Genomic DNA, 20026 nt, shown 5'->3' on the forward strand with positions numbered 1-20026 from the left:
TGGCTGGTGCCTTAGCCACTTGAGCCACAGGCACGGAGCCTAGATTTAATTTTTCAAGCAATTTTAGGTTTACAGAAAATTGAGCAGAAAGTACAGTGAGGTCCCACATACTCTCTTTCCCTCTATCACTATTAACAACTTAAAATGTGATGATACATGTATTACAGTTGATGAACCAAGGCCAGTTATGGTGGCTCACACCTGTAATCCTAGCACTCTGGGAGTCCAAGGTATGTGGATTACTTTCATACCAGCCTGAGCAAGAGTGAGACCCCTGTCTCTGAAAAATAGCTGGACATTGTGGTAGGCACCTGTAGTCCCATCTGTGTGGGAGGCTGAGGCAAGAGGATTGCTTGAACCCAAGAGTTTGAGGTTGCTGTTATCTATGATGCCACAACAATGTACCAAGAGCAACAAAGTTGCTTTGGCTAAAAAAAAAAAAAAAAATTAATGAACCAATATTGATACCTTATTATTGACTAAGATTCATAGTTTACACTAGAGTTAACTTATTATATAAAGTTCAATGGGTTTTATCAAATGTATGGTGTCCACTATTATACAATGTATAATATACACCATTACAGTAGCATACAGAATAGTTTCATTGCCCTAAAAATCTTGTCTGCTTCACCTCAAATAATTCTTTTAAGTTAATACCACTGTGTGGTAAGAGCCCCTTCCTTCTCCAACCCTTCTTGACCTTTGTGGAAATGAAATGAACTTTTATTCCTCTGGCTCTTTTTCATTATTTGTTTATCTGTCTCCTACATTTGTAAGGTCTCTGAAGAGTCAGCCTCCTGGTCTCCTGATCAGCTTCTTAAAGGTGAGTTTCGAGAATTAAATCCATCCTCATACTCAGATATAGCATTCAGGCAGCAGCCTGATTTCTCTGACCTTGTTACTTGCTGAGTTTTGGCCTTTGATACGTGGGGATCATGGATATCCCCCCACACACAAACACAAACACACTTGGGAAGGGTTATAAGGGATCTAACTTGAAGAAGACTGTAATCCAGGAAACAGACTATATGAGCATTTCTGCTCCAGGAGATAGGCTGAGAAACACAATTTTAGAGTGAGACAGAAGGAGAATGGCATAGAGTGTCAACTCTTTAGGGAAATGTGTCCTAGATCAAAAGCTCACTCTTTGGTAAATAGTCTCATTCTTTTAACATAAAGGTCTCTAAGAATATATACAGACTATTTAGTATAACCTTATTGTCCAAGTTGGGAAACTTGAAAGTAAAAAGGAGCATTTTTTTCTTTTTAAGGAACAGAGCCCTGCTCTATTGTTCAGGCTGGAGTGGCCGTGGTTCAGTCATAGCTCACTGCAGCCTTGAAATCCTGGGCTCAAGTGATCCTTCTTTCTTGGCCTCTCAAACCCTGGAAGCATGAGCCATCATGTCTGTCAGCATGATTAATAAATACTTGGGCAACAGATGTAAATCAAGTCACACTCCTATTATTAGACCAAATAATTTTCATGCCATAAGTGTGGCATGCAGCAGCATCTGTGTGGTAGGAGTGTGGAGCCCCAGGGTTCTCTCCTATCCTTTCCCACATGTGGATGCCTCTCCTAGGTACCTTCCAGTCTTGCCAAGTGGATCACCCTGTTACCTTTTCCTTCACTCTGAGTGTCCCCTTTTCCTTCTCCAATGATTCACAATGCTCTCACCAAGAAGACTTATTCATAGATGGGTATCCACCTGTACATTTTGATCCTCCCTTTGAGAGCAACACATGTAAGCTGTTTCTAGTATGCCACTAGAGAACGAGGCATCTCCAATCTGCCACTAGAACCATGAGGTCATTCCTACTGCTACTACAGACCTCCAGAGTCATCAGGGAGCTGCTTGGAGTCTGTGTAGTGACACAGCACCAGAGAGCCAGGAACAGCAGAGACCTACTAGCTTCCATTTTCTATTCCTACCTGTATGTCTCTGAAGCTGTGCTCTGGGCTACCCATGTTTAAAAAAATTTTTTTTATTCTTGAGCAGACACATAGTTTTTCTGTGTAAGATATGGAGAACACATCAGCCATGTACTTTCTTCCTCCTAGACTTAAAGGAGAGAGTTTTATGTGCTTATGTCCCACTTCCTTATCTCTGGACTAACCTCCACGCCCCATGCAGACACACCCCTTTCCACCCATCAAGAGATGATCCCTTTTACTAGTTTTACTGCCTGCTGGTTACCCAGATGTGTCAGTGTTTCACGCATATTTACATCTATACTAAACATGTTCTTCTCTAGCTTGACTTTGCTAAATATTATGTTCTTGTGAGTCATCCTTGTTTTTACATGTAGCTGTAATTTGTTTCTGCTTCTGAACAGTATTCCTGTTTATAGATATTACCAAAATGTATCTATCCATTCCACTATTGAAGGACATTTGAGTGGTTTAAAGTTTTTTTTTGTTTGTTTGTTTGTTTTTGAGACACAGTCTCACTGTGTCACCCTCGGTAGACTGCCCTGGCGTCACAGCCCACAGCAACCTCCAACTCTTGGAGGTGGTAATACACATACCACATTGTTTTCCAAAGTGAATATACTAATTTGCACACCCCTCCCCCATCGGGACATAAGGGTTTTGATTGGTCCACATCTGGTGAGCCCTTGATATTATCAGAAAATTTAGTTTTCATCAATTTGATGGGTATAAAATGTTATATCCTATGGTTTTAATATGTATTTCTCATATTACATATTTTATGTGCTTATACCCATCATGCCCATTTATTTGTATAGACTTACAGTGTTCCCCAAGTTGGTCTCAAACTACTGACCTCAAGCAATCCTCCTACTTCAGCCTCCCAAAATGCTAGAATTATAGGTGTGAGCCACCATGCCTAACCCAAGAATTCTTTGTGTATTCTGGATTCTATTCCTTTGTTAGTTATAAGTATTAGAAATATCTGTGCCCAGTTGGTAAATTTTTTTTTTATTTCCACTGTTAAAGTCTATATAATGGCTTGTCCCACAAAGAGAGAGCACTGGAATAGGTTAGACTTTTTTGTTATTGCAAGCTCAAATTGTATTGGTAATTTATTGTTTTCTTTTTATGCTATCTTTTTGATATAAGTTATTAACAGTATAGTTAAATTTTATTTTTAAGGTTAAATTTGTCAGTCTTTCTCTTTATGGGCTACACTTTTTATGTCTTGCTAAAGAAATCTTTCTAGGAGCAGTGTGAGGAAGACAGGCACCTCCTGGACAAAGCCACCTGCCAAGCACTTACAGCCACCATGCCCAAGAGAAAGGCAAAAGGAGATGCTAAAGGTGATAAACCAAAGATGAAGGATGAGCCACAGAGGAGATCAGCACGGTTGTCTGCTAAACCTGCCCCTCCAAAACCAGAGCCTAGGCCTAGAAAGGGCCCTGCAAAGAAGGGAGAAAGGCTTCCCAAAGGGAGAAAGGGAAAAGCAGATGCTGGCAAGGATGGGAACAATCCTGCAAAAAACAGAGATGCCTCTACAGTCCAGTCCCAGAAAGCAGAAGGCACTGGGGATGCCAAGTGAAATGCACTGGGGATGCACTTTTGATAGCTCTGTACTTTTAGTGACTCTAGTATTTGAAATACTATTTTTTTTAATCAAGTTTTATAAAAATGTAGAATTTTGAGGGTTTTTTATGTTGTTAGCACACAGGACACTTTGTTGTTCTTTGTGGAAAGGGCAAATACCACTAATAGAATGTGTCTCAGAAACGGAATTGAAATGGAGGAAAGTAGGATTTTCTGTCTTGGTTTTTGAAGATTGTTCTTGGTTCCCGGGAGAGCGTCTCTGACATTCACACATTAGCCGCTTTGGCACAGAAGCCTTACAGCATGGGGAAGCTAAACTTAATGTCCTCCTTCCCTGATGCCATCAGCATAGGCTTAGCCTTGCCACTCCTAACATCAACTGTGTTAGGTAATAAAACTCAAGCTCTCAAGAAATGACATTGAGATGTGGTCACTCAAAAAAGCCAAGATTCCTGTTTTCAGTTTGTGGATTCATCCCCATTGAGAACCCTGCAGGTCGTAGTTCATTTCCTCCATGTCAGAGTTGGCCTGTGAAAAGCTTACAGATGCCTCACATAAAGTGCCCCAGCCTCCTGAAAACCTTTCCTGTTCAAAGCAGCAACAAAAGACTTTACTGACTTTTAGAATGGACTTTTGTAGGAGAGGAATTTAGAAGTTATATAATAAAAGGTTATAGGTTGTCACCCATGACCTACTGGAAGTAACTGTTTTTGAAAATTATCTTGTAAAGCTGAATACAATTTGGCTTAGGGAGATCATTTCCTACCCAGAGTCATAAAGGTATTCTTTAGTGTTGTAAAAGTTTTGTAGTTTTGTTTTTCACATTTGTCTTTAATCTGTCCTAAACTGATTTTTGTGAAAAGCATAAGGTAGAAGTTCAGTTTAATATTTTTTTCCCATATGGATAAGTGCTTGTCTTAGCACTGTTAAGTTGTCCTTTCCCCACTGATCTGTAACCCTGGCTCTTTGATGTATGTGGTTCTGTTGATGGTTTTTATTCTGACTCGCTTGTCAATTTATCTAACCTTGTGGTACTACTATACAGTCCTGATTACTTTAGAAAAAAATCTTGATAAAAACCAAGATGCCTCCAATGTCTTGGCTATTCTCAGACATTTGCTTTCCATACAACTTCTAGGATTAGACTGACAAGTTCTAAATCAAACCAAAAACCATGTTGGAATTTTGATGGGATTTGTGTTAAATTTATAAATTAATTGGTGAGCCATCTCATCTTTACAGTGTTGTCTTCCAATCCAAAAACATGGTATAGCGCTCCATTTAGGCTTTTAAAATATCTTTCAATAAAGTTTTATAATTTTCTCCATAAATGTCTTTTGTTACTATTTCCTAGGAATTTTATACTCATATAACTATTTTATATGGTATATTTTCAGTTGTTACATTTTCTGTTTTTAGCTAATGTTGGTTTTAATTTTTGTATCAAGCAACCTTACTACTGCTCATTAATTCTCCTATCTGTAAATTCTTATGTATTTCTTACATAGACACCCATATGTTCTGTATATACAAACAGTTTTGTTTCTTCTTAGTCCTTATGCCTTCTATTCCTTTTTCTAATGTTAGGCATAGTCCAGGGGCTGGGGTTACAACAATTTTTTAAAAAGTCTTTGTATCCTCAAAACTTATGTTCCAGATGGGAAAGATGTAAAGGGTAGAAAGTACATAAATTCATGCAACAAAAGGCCTTACGTAAAAAAGGCTAGGTGGATGCTATTAATATTTAGAGTGGTTAGGGAAGTCCTCCCATGAAATGACATTTGAGCAGAGGCCTTAATGAAGCAAATGAACAAAAGATGTGAATCTGAGGGGAGAGCATTCCAGCAGAGGGAATAGCAGGCACAAAGAGATAAAATGAAAATATGTTTAGCAAAAACAAGGCAAAAATAGCTGAACTAGAGTGAGAGTGAGGAAGAATCATAGTTGATATGATTACATAGATAGTCAGGGGTCAGAAAAATGAAGGCTTTTTGCAGCCTGTAAGTTTTCTCTGAAGTTTTCTCTAATGGGATGCTATTAGAGTTTTAAGCAAAGAAATGACATAAGCTGAGGTGGTATATACATATATGCGTATGTGTGTGTATGGCTGCTGCATGTGCAGTATTCTGTAAAATGCCAAGAGTGGAAGGAGAAAGACCAGTTAGTTGTCCAGACCTGGCAAAATATGTTGATGACCTGGACCTGGTAGGGAGCTATGAAGGAGTGAATTGGATCCAGTTTGATGTAAGCATTCCAAATTGTATATAAAATCAACACACTGTACCCCACAAATGCATTAATGTACACAATTATGATTTAATGAAACAAATAAATCCAGCTACTTCACTAAACTCAGTTTAAAAAGGGGGGAAAGGGGCCTTGGTGCCCATAGCACAGTGGTTATGGCACCAGCCACATACACCCAGGGTGGCAGGTTTGAACTCAGCCTGGGCCAGCTAAACAACAATGACAACTGCAACAAAAAATAGCCGGGCATTGTGGTGGGCACCTGTAGTCCCAGCTGCCTGGGAGGCTGAGGCAAGAGAATCACTTAAGCCCAAGAGTTGGAGGTTGCTATGAGCTGTGATGCAACAGCACTCTACCAAGGGCGACATAGTAAGACTGTAATAATGAATGCCAAACTTGGCATTAACCTCTTTGAGCCACAGTTTCCTCAGTAGCAAAACAAGAAATAATACCTATTTTGTAAAGTTTCTAAAAAGAATTAGAGATACTAAATGGAAATGATTAGTATTATAATGCATCAATTAGCATATGGAAGCATAAAGCTCTGTTGGAAATTTGAAAAAAAAATTCATATTTACCAGGATTTAATGACTATGGAAAAACTGAAAAGAAAAAAAAAGATTACTCTGCAAAACTCAGAGCCAGGCCTCTCCATATGAGGCCCTTACTAAACCCAGTAGTGTACATACTAAAACTGGAATTACGTAATACAACAATATTTCCCTTTGTAATAGTGAATTCCTGGCAGTTGTCCTTTGTCATGCTGTGTCACTATGCTTCCTCTGTTCAACTATTCCCATTCCATTTTCTTTGGTCAACAACAAATACTTATCTGTGCTTTCTCTTTGCTAGATGGCAAATCAGGATCAAAGATAAAAGAAACATTCTCTGTCTTCAGAATTCAAAGTTGAATGGGGTAGAGAATTGGTTAGAGCACACAGTAGTATGCTTTGTGTTCTGATAACACTGAAGGAAACTGGGACTCTGATGCCAGGGGTCTTAGGAAGGATTTCCTGGAGCATGTTGACAGCTGAACAGCAAAATGAAAACAGATAGAGGGTGGTCAGGAAGAAATGGGGAAAAGGCTTCTAGTCAGAGTAATAACATTTGCAAAGATGTTAAGGGAATTAGTGCATAGTAGATAGTCAATAAATTATTTGTCAACTAAAAAAAGATTAAAATGAATAACAACAAACCTTATGCTTTTGACTATAAGGATGATTTATTTATTTTTCTTGAGACAGAGTCTCACTTTGCCACCTTTGGTAGAGTGCATGGCATCATAGCTCATAGCAACCTCAAAATCTTGGGCTTAAGCCATTCTCTTGCCTCAGCTTCCGAAGTAGCTGGGACTACAGGTGCCCGCCACAACTCTCAGCTACTTTTAGAAACGAGGTCTTGATCTGGCTCAGGCTGGTCTCAAACCTGTGGGCTGAGGCAGTCCACCCACCTCAGCCTCCCAGAGTGCTAGGATTAGAGAAGTGAGCCAGTGCTCTTGGCCTTATAAGGATGATTTTTTTTTTTTTACTTGTTTGCCAAATCCTGTGTGTGTCCAGTGATTTACATGTATAACTTTATCTCCACAATGCAATGAGTATAATAATACTCTCATTTAACTTTACATTTAGTTAAATTGCAGAAAACAATTTGGTATTTCTGAGTAAACTAAGTAAGGAACTTCTAAGGTATTAGGAAACCATCAAATGAAAAAATGACCATATTCTACAAGCTAAACAGTTAAAATTTCCATTGAAGTGCAGTAATGAGAGGATGATATATTCCAGGAGGGAAAGTGGTCTTAAAATTTAGATTTTTAGTACATCTTTAGCCACATAAAGCTAGAAAGTTATTGCTTCTGCACAAGGATGCTACTATTTTAGATAGAAATATTCCTCTGGATAGGTGCCTATGAAATCTCTGGAAAAATAAAAAGAACTATTCCTGAAGTGGGGAAAAGCAAATTAGGAAATCATAAGTCAGTCTTTAAATCTTTTTGCTCACTTTCCTGGTTCATTTGGCACTTACAGACCTACCTACAGATTTACAAATTAACATCTTGGTTTACAACTATTTCATGAATTTGGCTGTGTAACATGAGTAAGTAAGCCTGAGTGATTCAGAGTTCTTCATATCAAATTTTTCACCCTCAAATCTGTGACATTAGCCTTGGAAGGGTTGGAAATAAGAGGGAGGAAAATTTACTTTTCTATATCTGCTCTTGTTCCACTATATTTTCTCAATAGTGGTTACAGTGGTCCTTGTAAAATGTACATCATTCCTCTCTTAAAACCCTCTAGTGCAGGGGTCCTCAAACTTTTTAAACAGGGGGCCAGTTCACTGTCCCTCAGACCGTTGGAGGGCCGGACTGCGGGCTAAGCAGGACAGGCAACGGCGGCAAAAATACCCAGCGGGCCAGATAGATGTCCTAGTCAGGCTGCATGTGGCCCACAGGCTGTAGTTTGAGGATGCCTGCTCTAGTGGCTACCATCCTGGGTCATACAAATGACCTACCAAAACTTGAATCACCCAAGGCCCCCTGATACCCCCCTCCTTGTCTTCCAGCTGCTCTGCTCCAGGGAGCACTTCACACCCCTTCTAGGTGGCTGGGAGATTCCACCTCTCAGGGTTACCTTGCACTGGGGCCAACTTGCTCCAGAGTGGATGGATTCCCCAGCTGGGTAGGGGAGGGGAGACTAAGTTCTCTCTGGCATTTCTCCAGACCCCTGGAAGTCCTTGCTTGTCTTCACTCCCTGGCCCTAACATCATTGGGAAGTCTCTTCTGGAATTGTAACTATCTGCAGGGCTTTGTAACCTCTGGCCCCAGAAGGAAGACCAGGAAGCCCTTTTGAATAGTTTTTTAAAACCAAAAAGATGGATAAAGAAAACCAATTACGCTAACCAAAATAATTATCAAATGTTTAATTTGTGAGTCATGTGTGTTTCTTTATTAATGTATTAAAAATTAAATATCAAGACCTGCCTTATGAGGAGTATAATTTCAAAACAAATATATTTATAACAACTGTATTGTGATTTTTTTTTTTGAGACAGAGTCTCACTATGTCACCCTGGATAAAGTGCCATGGCATCATAGCTCACAGCAACCAGCTCTTGGGGTTAAGCAATTCTCTTGCCTCAATCTCCCAAGTAGCTGGGACTATAGGTGCCTGCCAAAATGCCCAGCTAATTTTTTTTTTTTTTTTTACAGTTTTTGGCCAGGGCTGGGTTTGAACCCACCACCTCTGGCATATGGGGCCAGCACCCTACTCCTTTGAGCCACAGGCACTGCCCCAAGCATGGCTAATTTTGGGGTATAGTTGTCATTATTGTTTGGCAGGGCGGGGCTGGATTTGAACCCGCCAGCTCCAGTGTACGTGGCTGGCACTCAAGCTGCTGAGCTACAGGTGCCAAGCCAATTGTGATTCTTAAAAATGTGACTTTTCATCACTTATGGTACAAGCAAAGATGTTAAATTTCAGTTCGAGTTTAGAGATTTTAAAGATGTAAATTTTTCCCTAATCTGACTTCACTATCTCCCACTGTTCTCATGGCCAGGCAACAACAAATCAAGATCCCCTCTCCAAAAACAAAAATGGAAACAAAACAAAAGAATTTTTAATATAAACATTTATGTATTCCACAAAATCCCAGAATACTCAATATGAAATTTCTCTCTAAATTTTCACTCTTAGTTCCCCAACCTCCTACCTGACATAATCTATACCTGGAAATGCAAGCCATATGGTGATAGATACATCACCATAACATAATAAACATCCCTTATCAGTAGGTGAGTATGGTGCTTGCCTAGAATGTTATCTCATCTTGCTTATTTAGCTGTATCTTCTTTCCAGTTTCCTTTTTAGGACTAATTGCCCATTTTTGGCAACTCTACTGTGCTAATGGTGTTTCCTAATTCATTTCCCTAATTCCTAATTCATTTCCCTGAAACTTTCCCTTTTTTGACCAGCACCCATGACATGGCTTCTCCATAATATTTTATGGAGGCAAGGAATTAGAAAGATGGGGTAAAGTAGCGATGAAGAAAAATGACATGAAAGAATGAAGCAACACAACATTCTAGATGAAGAGTTAGTGGGAAAATGAAGACAAAAGGTGAAGAATAGGGAGAAATGGTATAGAATTGCAAACAGAGGGAGTTGAGAAGGATGGATCTGTTAGAGAAGACCAAATGGGATACAGAGAGAGAATGGAAGATAAGAAAGAACAGGGGGATTGGATAAAATGCCTTGAGACTCTTAGAAGATCAGAAGAAAGTGGGGGTATAAAATTAGTGGGTCAGGGATGGGAGGTATGGCTTCTTATTCTGTGTTGTCCAGCAATAACCAGTTTTGGCAGCCCTGACCTCCTCCTTGTAGTTCATCCTCTCTACTAAGAAGGAAATAATATTTATTTATTTATTTATTTTTGAGGCAGAGTCTCAAGCTGTTGCTCTGGGTAGCGTGCCGTGGTGTCACAGCTCACAGCAACCTCAAACTCTTGGGCTCAAGCAATTCTCCTGCCTCAGCCTCCCAAGTAGCTGGGCCTACAGGCCCCTGCCACAACGCCTGGCTATTTTTTTGTTGCAGTTATCATTGTTTAGCTGCCCTGGGCCAGGTTGGAACCTGCCACCCTTGGTGTATGTGGCTGATGCCATAACCACTGTGCTACAGGCACCGATCCAAGAAGGAAATCATATTTTAAGGCTTGTTATGGGCGCTAAAAAGTACATAGAGTACTCATACTCATAGAGGTGCTCCTAGAATGTCAGGAGGAAGGTTTATCAGATGGGAAAAGACAAGAGAAAAAGAGTTCTAAATATTTTATTCAGCTGCATGCATTCTAAAATGCCATCAAAACTTGTGAGTAACATCCAAAGTACACCCCTGTCTTTGGGGCCCTGCCTACTAACAGTGGCAACAGAGAAAAGGTAGCACTCTGCTGATTCTTCTTCAGTCACCAAACTTCAGGGATACAAAGAGTGAGCTTCCTCCAAAGGTCAAGAAAACAGCTGGGAGAAAACCTGTGATGTGGTGATGTGGTTCTCATCTCATCTCTTCTCATCCACAATGTTCTTTTTTTTTTTTTTTTTTTTTTTTTTTTTGAGGTAATAGCTCACAGTAACCTCTAACTCTTGGGCTCAAGCGAATCTCTTGCCTCAGCCTCCCCCAAGTAGCTGAGACTACAGGCACCTGCCACAATGCCTGGCTATTTTTAGAGATGGGGTCTCACTTAAACCCAGGCTGGTCTTGAACTCATGAGCTTAGGCAATCCACCCACCTCAGCCTCCCAAAATGCTGGGATTACTGGTATGAGCGACTGTTGGCATCCACAATGTTCTTGACCTTAAGGATGTTCATTACTTTCTCTGGGCCTGCACTTGGCAGAAGGCACCAGTAATCATGAAGTTTCTTCTACCATTAGTGTTCTCTGATTCCACTAATATGAGTGAATAGAAAGACTATCTTTGTTTATCCTGAGAGAGTTATGGTATCTTCCACCATCATTCCTCCTTATCAGCATTTAACACAACAACTAAAGAGAGCTTCTATTTACCTCCAAAGACCTCCCTTGCCTCTGGATTTTTTTTCCATCTGGTTATTCATCCCAAGCTCCAAGAGATGATTTTGTCTTGGCATTGTCACTGGAGTGGAATGGAACACCTGGGTTCAATGTCATAGAGAATGACCAAGGACACTAACTCAAGCTCTCTGCTCACCCTCCAGAATCACAGGGTTTCTTTGACAATGTGGTAGATTCTTCTCTTCCTTTGGAATTTGTCTTCTTTTTTTATTCTAAACTGGAAATCTCCATATTACTTAAAAATTCCATTATACATGTTATATCATAAAATCCAAACAATACAAAATGTCATTATCACCCTTCTACATCATTTCCCCAATAATCTCATTCTTTATAAAGTTATTTATTCTTCTCACTATGTTGCCCTGGGTAGAGTGCCATGGCGTCACAGCTCACAGCAACCTTCAACTCTTGGGCTTGAGCAATTCTCTTGCCTCAGCCTCCCAAACAGCTGGGACTACAGGCACATGCCACAATGCCCAGCTATTTTTTGGTTGTAGTTGTCATTGTTGTTTGGCAGGCCAAAGCTGGATTTGAACATGCCAGCTCCAGTGTATGTGGCTGGTGCCCTTGCCACTTAGCTACAGGCGCCAAGCCATCTCATTCTTTATAAAAGTAGCTATTGTTAATAGTTTTGTGTTCAGTTTTCCAAACAACTGAACACACATACACATATTCAAAACCATACTGTTTTATAATTTATTTGTTCTCCATCCACATTACATAGAATAATTCTTACATATCAGCCTACAAATGTTTTATCCATTTAAAAGGCAGCATAAATATTCCATTCTATGTATACATTATGATATATTTAACCAAATCCCTGTTGATGTAATTTATTTCCTATTCTTATAATTTATAGTAATAATAAGATTAATATTTGTATCTTTCCATATATCTAAAATTCCCCTGGCTGAATTCACAAAAGTAATTTGTGTGTTTATATATATATGTACCTATGTTCATGTACACTAAAGGAATTATCAGTGCAAAGTTAAAATTTGGTAAGTATTCTGGCATTCCTACTTGCCAAAAAATATATACCATTTTACATCCTGATTGACAGTGTATGAGAATGACTGTTACTTCACATCTTTGATTTCACTGGGTGTCACATCTTTTTATCTTTTTTTTGAGACAGAACCTCAAGCTGTCCCCCTGGGTAGAGTGCTGTGGCATCACAGCTCATGGCAACCTCCAACTCCTGAGCTCAAGTGAGTCTCCTGCCTCAGCCTCCCAAATAGCTGGGACCACAGGTGCCCACCACAACGCCTGGCTATTTTTTGATTGCAGCCGTCATTGTTGTTTGTCGGCCTCAGGCTGGATTCGAACCTGCCACGTTAGGTGCATGTGGCTGGCGCCTTAGCCACTTAAGCCTCATCTTTTTATCTTGAAAATGAGAAAATATTGAATTATTTTTGAATTTGTATTTCTTTTTTTATGGTTGAATAGATTTTTACATATAATCAGACATCACTTGATGATGGGGATACATTCTGAGAAACATGTTATTATACAAACATCACAGGGTGTATTTACACAAGCCTAGATGGCACAGCTTAATACACAGCTCCCATATACAGAATAGCCTATGGCTTTGACCACTGTTACATATTTGTGAGTGGGCAATCTATCATTGACTGAAACATCATATGTGGCACATACCTATATTTATTGTTTTCATTTCTTTGCAAATTTCCTGTTTATATTTTCTCCCCTTTCATGGTAGTTTATCTATTTTTAATGATTGGTAGAAATACTTCATGTTTTAAAATGGTGGAACTCTTTGCCATATATGTTGTAAACATATTTACCAATTTCCCGTTTGTCTTTGACTTTTGTTTAGAGTGTCTACTGCCCAAATTAAATTTTACAGTTTTATGAACTTTGTCTTCTTTTATGTCATGTTTATAAAAAAGAACTTTACCATCTAAATGATGTATGAATATATATGTCTGATGTTTTTCTAGTACTTTTATATTTAAGTCAAATATAGTTAGAGATTATATATTATGTGTTCTAACTTTTTCCAGTTGATAGTAATTGTCCCAACACAATAAAATGTAAGCTTGATTACATAGTGTAAATAATATTATATATAATGGTATAATATAAACTCAGTGAAAGAAAAAATATTTGAACTGAGATAAGAGCTGCCACCCAAGAAGAAAGTGTGAAGTTCAAGTATAGCCAAGAGAAATACCTGCTAAACATAGAAAACAACATTCAATAAATCACCAAATCTAGAATCTCTAGAACTTCATGTCTATGATATAATCCAAAATTACTCAATATATAAAAAATCAAAAAAAATGCAGCATATTACATTCTTCTTAGTAAAGCATCACAAGAATGGAGAAGCAAGAATCTAATGTACTCAATTCTGATATGAGGAAAAATGATGCCAGTACATGGTGGGGGGAGGGGAATGGGGGAACAGATAAAGGGAAGGAGAGACGGGGGTGTGAGGCCTTGGTGTGTGACACACCTCTTAGGGAGGGGACACCATTATTAAAGGGAATTTACCCAGCAAATGCAAGCAGTGTAACCTGGCTCTTGGTACCCTCAACGATTCCTCAACAATAAAAAATAAGTAAATAAATAAAATAAATAAATAAAAATGAAATAGTTTAGCATAGTAAATTGCACACAAACTTTATGGGAGGGGAAAGAAAGGAAAACACAGCATATTCTCTAGAGAAAAGAAATTCTATCAAGTCCAAACCTAAAATGAACTAGATGTTGAAACTAATAGATAAATATTTAAAGTGGCTATTATAAATATTATAAATTAAGTAAAAAAGAAAACAAAAAGAAATTTTCAGTGAATGAAAATCTCAGCAGAGAAACAGACACAATAAAATGGAAATTCTAAAAATAAAAGATACAATTTGCAAAATAAAAACTTCATGGAATGTATTTAACAGCCCAATAGACATCTCAAAGTAGAGTAAGTAAACTTAAAGGTCAAGAAAAATTATCTAATGTAAAAAACAAAGAAAAATAAGACCAAAAAGGACAGGACCTCAGAAACTGTTGGATAATATTTTCAAAGTCTATTATATGGGAATTGGAATACCAGAATAGGAAAGAGAAAATAGGGCAAAAATATCTGCAGAAATAGTGACCATTTTTCCAAATTTGACAAAAGATATCTGCAGTATGAAAAGCTAAACAAACATCAAACAGAAAAAGCACAAAGAAGCCCAAACCATGCCCTATCATTGAAATCCAAAGATAAAGAGGAAAGGTTGAAAGCAGTAAGAAACAAAGACAAATTACATACTTGGGAGCAGCTGACTTTTCATGAGAAATTACAGGACCCAGAAAAAATGAGCACAACATTATCCATATGCTTAAAAAAAACAAAAGCCCTTTAAATAGAACTCTACATCCACAACTGAACCCTACACCCTAAAACTGAAAACTTCCTGAAGACAAAATAGAAGCATTTTGAGATAAAAGAAAAAAGAGAATTGGTCATATGTCTCTAGCAAGGGTATATTACCAATGTCCTCATCATAGCAGATGTTCAGATGTCACTATAAGAAATTCTGAAGAAAACTTTCACCTGAATATTGCCAAATGGAAACTTTGATTCCCTTACACTTCTAAGAGGAAGACAAAAAAAATCTGGTAAAAACACACAAAAGATTTTAACAGACATTTTATAAAAAGAAGATACAGAAATTGCCTGTAAGTACTTGAAAGATGCTCAGCCTCACTGATTATTAAAGAGAGGGAAATTAAAGCAGTAGGACAGTTAACACTGAGTTTTTCAAAGATGATCTTTTCCCCTCCCCAGTGCATTTCATATTTCCTTATTAAAGGGAGTGGCCTCCGGACCTTCCCAGGGAACTTAACTGCATAGTGGTTTCTCTGATCCCATGAAAGGTTTCCACTCTCCTGAGCCTCTGACCTCTTCCTTAATATTCTTTGAAGTCAATGCTGTCATCTCCAACATCATTTTACCCAAAGTGCAAGGAGACATCTTAGCAGTTTATTAGAACCACCTGCAGAAGTACTTATTGGGAAGTTAAGTCTTGATCATGAGAAAGTACTCCCATGTCAGTTAACTATCTATCCTCACATTCTACCCTACTCTCTTGATCCTCAGGATCTCCTCCCACTTTTGCTCCTCCACAAATAAGAGGAACTTAATTGTTCCTCTAGAAGGTGTTAACCAGTAAAATTAGTTCCCTATTGCTGCTGTAACAAGTGACCACATAACTAATGGCTTAAAACAACAGAAATTTATTGTTTCATGCCTTGAGTGGCCAAAAGTCAACAATGAGGCCACTGAAGCTAACTTCAAAGTGTCAGTTCCAGCTGGTTCTTGCTGAAAGCTCCAAATGAGAATCCACTGCTTACTTCCTCCAGCTTCTAGTAACTGTTGGCATTCCATGACTTGTGGCTACCACACTCTAATCTCCACTTCCATCATCACACTGCCTTCTCTTCTGTTGTTAAATATCTCATTCCCTCTCTCTTATAAGGACACTTATGATAATATTTAGGCCCCCACCCAGCTGAGCCAGAATAATATTTTCATCTCAACATCTCTAACTTTAAAGTCCTCTTCACCATATGAAGTGGATTCCAGGAATTAGGTTGGATATCTTTGGGGGCCATTATTCCACCTACCATAACCAGGTATAGAAATTATCTGCAGTGAGTAAATTATATTCTCTTGGCTGATGAGATTTTGTCTCTCAGACTATGCTGAGACCTGTTCTTAATTATTTAAGAGGTAGTGAGGGAAGTAAAAGATGTTCTCAAGGAGAACAGGAATAGTCTTGTAAGACTTCTGCTTCACATGAGGTGTTTTTATGTTCTTTAGGAGGAGGTTTCTTTCCTGTAGCAAGGGGAAGTAATGCTTTTGCCCTGGAAAGTCCATTCAGGGGAGTCCAGGGATTCAAAGTTCCCAAGTCCCTCCACTAAAACATCCCCATTCTAGGATTCGGATTCTCACTTCTTTCCTACTAGGGCCCAGAATTTAACATATAAGATCTGCTCAAGCTATAGACCCAGCTTCCTTAGTGGTTCTCTCACCCTTACAATTAAGCTCTAGGCCTGATGTTCAACACTGCACTATATGCAGAAGATTAATCTCTTGTTAAATGTTGCCATGGAAGATTTCTGTATTTCACAACACACCCTGAGCTAACAGGTTTTGGACCTAATATTCAGCTTTTTCCAGGCTTCCAAGGAAGTTAACAAAAGTCATCTCTATTCTTAAAACGTCACAATACTTACAATTACCTTAGTTCTAATAATATTAATGTAATAGAGCTAACATATAACCCAATGTTTTCTTTTCCACTTGTACCTCATCCTAATCTATCACAAGCAAGTCTTAGCAACTAAGATGCTATTACATGCTAGGGGTCATCATCAACTCCACTTACCCCAAGAGTGGTACATAGTACAGTTTCAAAATTCCTCCTGGAGGTGGACCCACCACCTCAGTTCTGCAAAGCCCTCTACCCTAGCTTCCATAGTACAGTGTGGATTGAACTCACTTGATGAAATATTTGCCGCCAGCAGGAATATAACCTTCTACTCTTACTTATTTTACATCTGTGCTAACTGCATTCCCAAAGCCACTCCTGCCATTAACATAGCTAATAAGTGAGTTATTTTCTCACCAAGGCCATGAGGTGGATGAAAACAAACAAAAAAACTCCCCACAATAAACAAAGAGAAAAATCCAAACCATTTATATCTTTTCTCTGCAAGATGAGATGAAGAACAGAATAAATTTGTATAAACATAGAAGGGAGGTTATCAGTCTTGAACCTGCTTATGACTCCCATAATCCTAGAAAAACAGAACTGACATTAATATTTGCTGAGTGAACTTAGAAGCTCTAGGTACAGACAAGATAGCTGATCATTTGCTAGCAAAAGAAGCATCAATTCAGGAATAAGAGCAAATTCCTACTCACCTGTGGTTGCACTGTTGAGAACTCAGCTTCCCCCATCTTCTTCAGTATTCTAACAAAAGGACACTGCAATAATGCAGACAAAGGTAAAGAAACAGAAAGAAGCCATGATACCCCAGTCTTTTCCACTATTCCTAGACACAGCAGTTATGAACCTGCTGGTGAATTCCCCCAAGCCCAACCTCCATTATCCCTCAGAATAATCCAAGACAGATGGGAGGAGCCATTTTTTTCCCTATAGGTCAAAGTAAGAAGGCTTTGGCTATTAATCTCATAAAGAAAATATTAATATCCCCATTTTATAGACAAAATGAAAGTTGCAGGGTTTTATACTTTTATTCTACTTGATGTTTAGAGGCATTATTTAATTCCTTCTCTGATGCTACAGCCTAGAGGAACCTGACTCATGTCATTTGGAAGTTTCTATATCCATAACCAAGGGCACCAGTCTAGAATTCACAATTTAATACTTTTTGGTTAGGTGTACATGGATTAGCATTTGTTCTTCATTAACTACATCAGTCCTTTAGTGGCTCTACCCTCTACCTTTAAGTATTTCAGCTCCTCCATATGTAAGATTCAGGCAACATCTGCGCCCCAACTCCAGCTCTATACACCATATCCTTGAATATGTAGCTAGGCTACTGTGGGATCTTTTTCATAGTAGGATGGAAAAGTTCAAAGACTCTTTTTGAAGGGCTCAGTGGCTCACATCACACAAATCTAGAACTAAAATCCCTTATATAGGAAATTGGCAGGAGTACACACATGAAAATGCCACTGCTGTGCCCAACAATCTCCATAGGGAAAGAAGGCTTATAAATACAGGGTGAAGGAATTTTAGCTGACTCAGATATCTTAGGAAAGTGCTAGCTGGAGCTCTGCTCTAGTGATTATCATCAGCAGGAGCATCCCTGAATTCCCATTATGAATTTCATAATTCATGTGTATGAAAACATCTTTTCACATTCTGTGAGAATCTGCTTACTACTCTGGTTCCTCTCCATGGATGGGGCACATACCACCTGTGTCTAGTTGGCCACCCTCTTTTGTGTGTCTTGGTGCAAATAGATTACAAATTTTTATGCAGTTACCAGGATGTGAGGATATCATGAACCAAGTAGAAACTGTTAAGAAAGTTCTCAATCAAATAATCCTGATGATATATAAATATGTATGCTTATTGCAAAGTCTCTCCCTTTCTTAGGATCAACATGAGAAAGTAACTTAGACCTACCTATGACAGAAGAATGTAAAGCTTCAACAAGATGAAGGATGTACTTTCTGACTTAGAAAACAAACGAAAAGAAAAAGGAATTGGCAAGGATTAATCTATAGACAAAAATACTAATTTTTATGGGAAAGAATCTTATAAAGAAGCTTTATTTTATGGGAAAATAAAATTACAGATATCCCAACTTTACCTTTGAACTGGAGATAAACAAAATTACAGTAAGTGCCTTTAGATTTTGCATTTTTAATAAGAGAAAACTTATTTGCAATTAATGCAGCTAATTTACAAAAAGCAGCACTGTCTTGACTCTTTAATATTCTGACAATTTTTTTTTTTTTTTTTTTTTTAGACAGAGTCTCACAATGTTACCCCCAGTAGAGTTTGGTGGCATCACAGATCACAGCAATTTCAAACTCTTGGGCTTAAGCGATTCTCTTGCCTCAGCCTCCCAAGTAGCTGGGACTATAGGCACCTGCCACAACTCCCGGCTATTTTTTTGTTGCAGTTGTTATTGTTGTTTAGCAGGCTCAGGCCGGGCTTGAACCCACCACCCTCAGCGTATGTGGCCAGCACTCTACCCAATGAGCTATAGGTGTCACCCAACAATGTTTTAATACATTTCTCCCCCCTACCATCCCCATCCAGTCTCACTCTGCTGCCCAGGCTAGAGTGCCATGGCATTAGCCTAGCTCATAGCAACCTCAAACTCCTAGATTCAAGTGATCCTTCTGCGTCAGCCGGAGTAGCTAGAATAATAGGTGCCCACTACAATACCCCACAAATTTTTCTATTTTTAATTGAAACAGGGTCTTGCTCTTGCTCAGCCTGGTCTCAAACTCCTGAGCTCAAGCAGTGCTCCTGCCTTGGCCTCCCAGAGTGCTAGGGTTATAGGTGTGAGCCACTGCTGGTCCATTTTTTAATTTAATTTAATTTAATTTAATTTAATTTTTTGGAGACAGAGTCTCATTTTGCCACCCTTGGTAGAGTGCTATGGCATCATCACAGCAACCTCAAACTCTTGGCTCAAATGATTCTCTTGCCTCAGCCTCCTGAGTAGCTGGGCCTATAGGTACCAGGCACAATGCCTGACTCTTTTCTAGACATGGGGTCTTGCTCTGAATCTTGCTGGTCTGGAACCCGTGAGCTCAGGCAATCCACCTGCCTCAGCCTCCCAGAGTGCTAGGATTATAGGCGTGAGCTACTGGGCCTGGCCACTCCTGGCCTATTTTAATATATTTCATCTTAAATGGTTTTAAGCAGCATACGATAGTATTTTAAAAATCACCGGTGTTTGGATCTTCTAAAACTGATTTGTGATATTTTATTTGTACATAGATTGGTAGTGGCCTAGATATCTTTCAATATTTTTAAATAACACTAGTCATACTGAAATCCTGACAAAGATGTTTCAGTGAGCTGAAATTCATTAAAAATATTTGATTGTCACTGGATTATGAGAAGATGTTAAACATGGCAATATTATTATATA

General features: G+C 38.7%; 1 protein-coding gene and 1 non-coding gene across 3 annotated transcripts in view; one reads left to right on the forward strand and one right to left on the reverse strand.

The window, feature by feature from the left end:
• Positions 1–4797, forward strand: part of HMGN4 (high mobility group nucleosomal binding domain 4) — an 8806-nt gene extending 4009 nt beyond the window's left edge. Inside the window, exons 2-3 of one of the 2 annotated variants that reach the window (XM_023512683.1) lie at positions 781–826; positions 3174–4797. In XM_023512683.1, the coding sequence (XP_023368451.1) occupies positions 3249–3521 (273 nt within the window). In that variant the 5' untranslated portion in view covers positions 781–826; positions 3174–3248 and the 3' untranslated portion in view covers positions 3522–4797. Of the gene's footprint in view, positions 1–745; positions 827–3173 lie in introns of those variants that run through there. The other variant, XM_023512684.1, reaches the window with a different exon arrangement.
• LOC111724986 lies at positions 2953–3062 on the reverse strand. The gene has a single exon (XR_002773181.1). It is a non-coding gene; the product is annotated as a small nucleolar RNA SNORA28 (small nucleolar RNA).
• Positions 4798–20026: the final 15229 nt, after the last annotated feature.

Source organism: Otolemur garnettii, unplaced genomic scaffold (genome assembly GCF_000181295.1).
Source record: "Otolemur garnettii isolate 467f Iridium unplaced genomic scaffold, OtoGar3 scaffold00029, whole genome shotgun sequence".
Taxonomy (NCBI): Eukaryota; Metazoa; Chordata; class Mammalia; order Primates; family Galagidae; genus Otolemur; species Otolemur garnettii.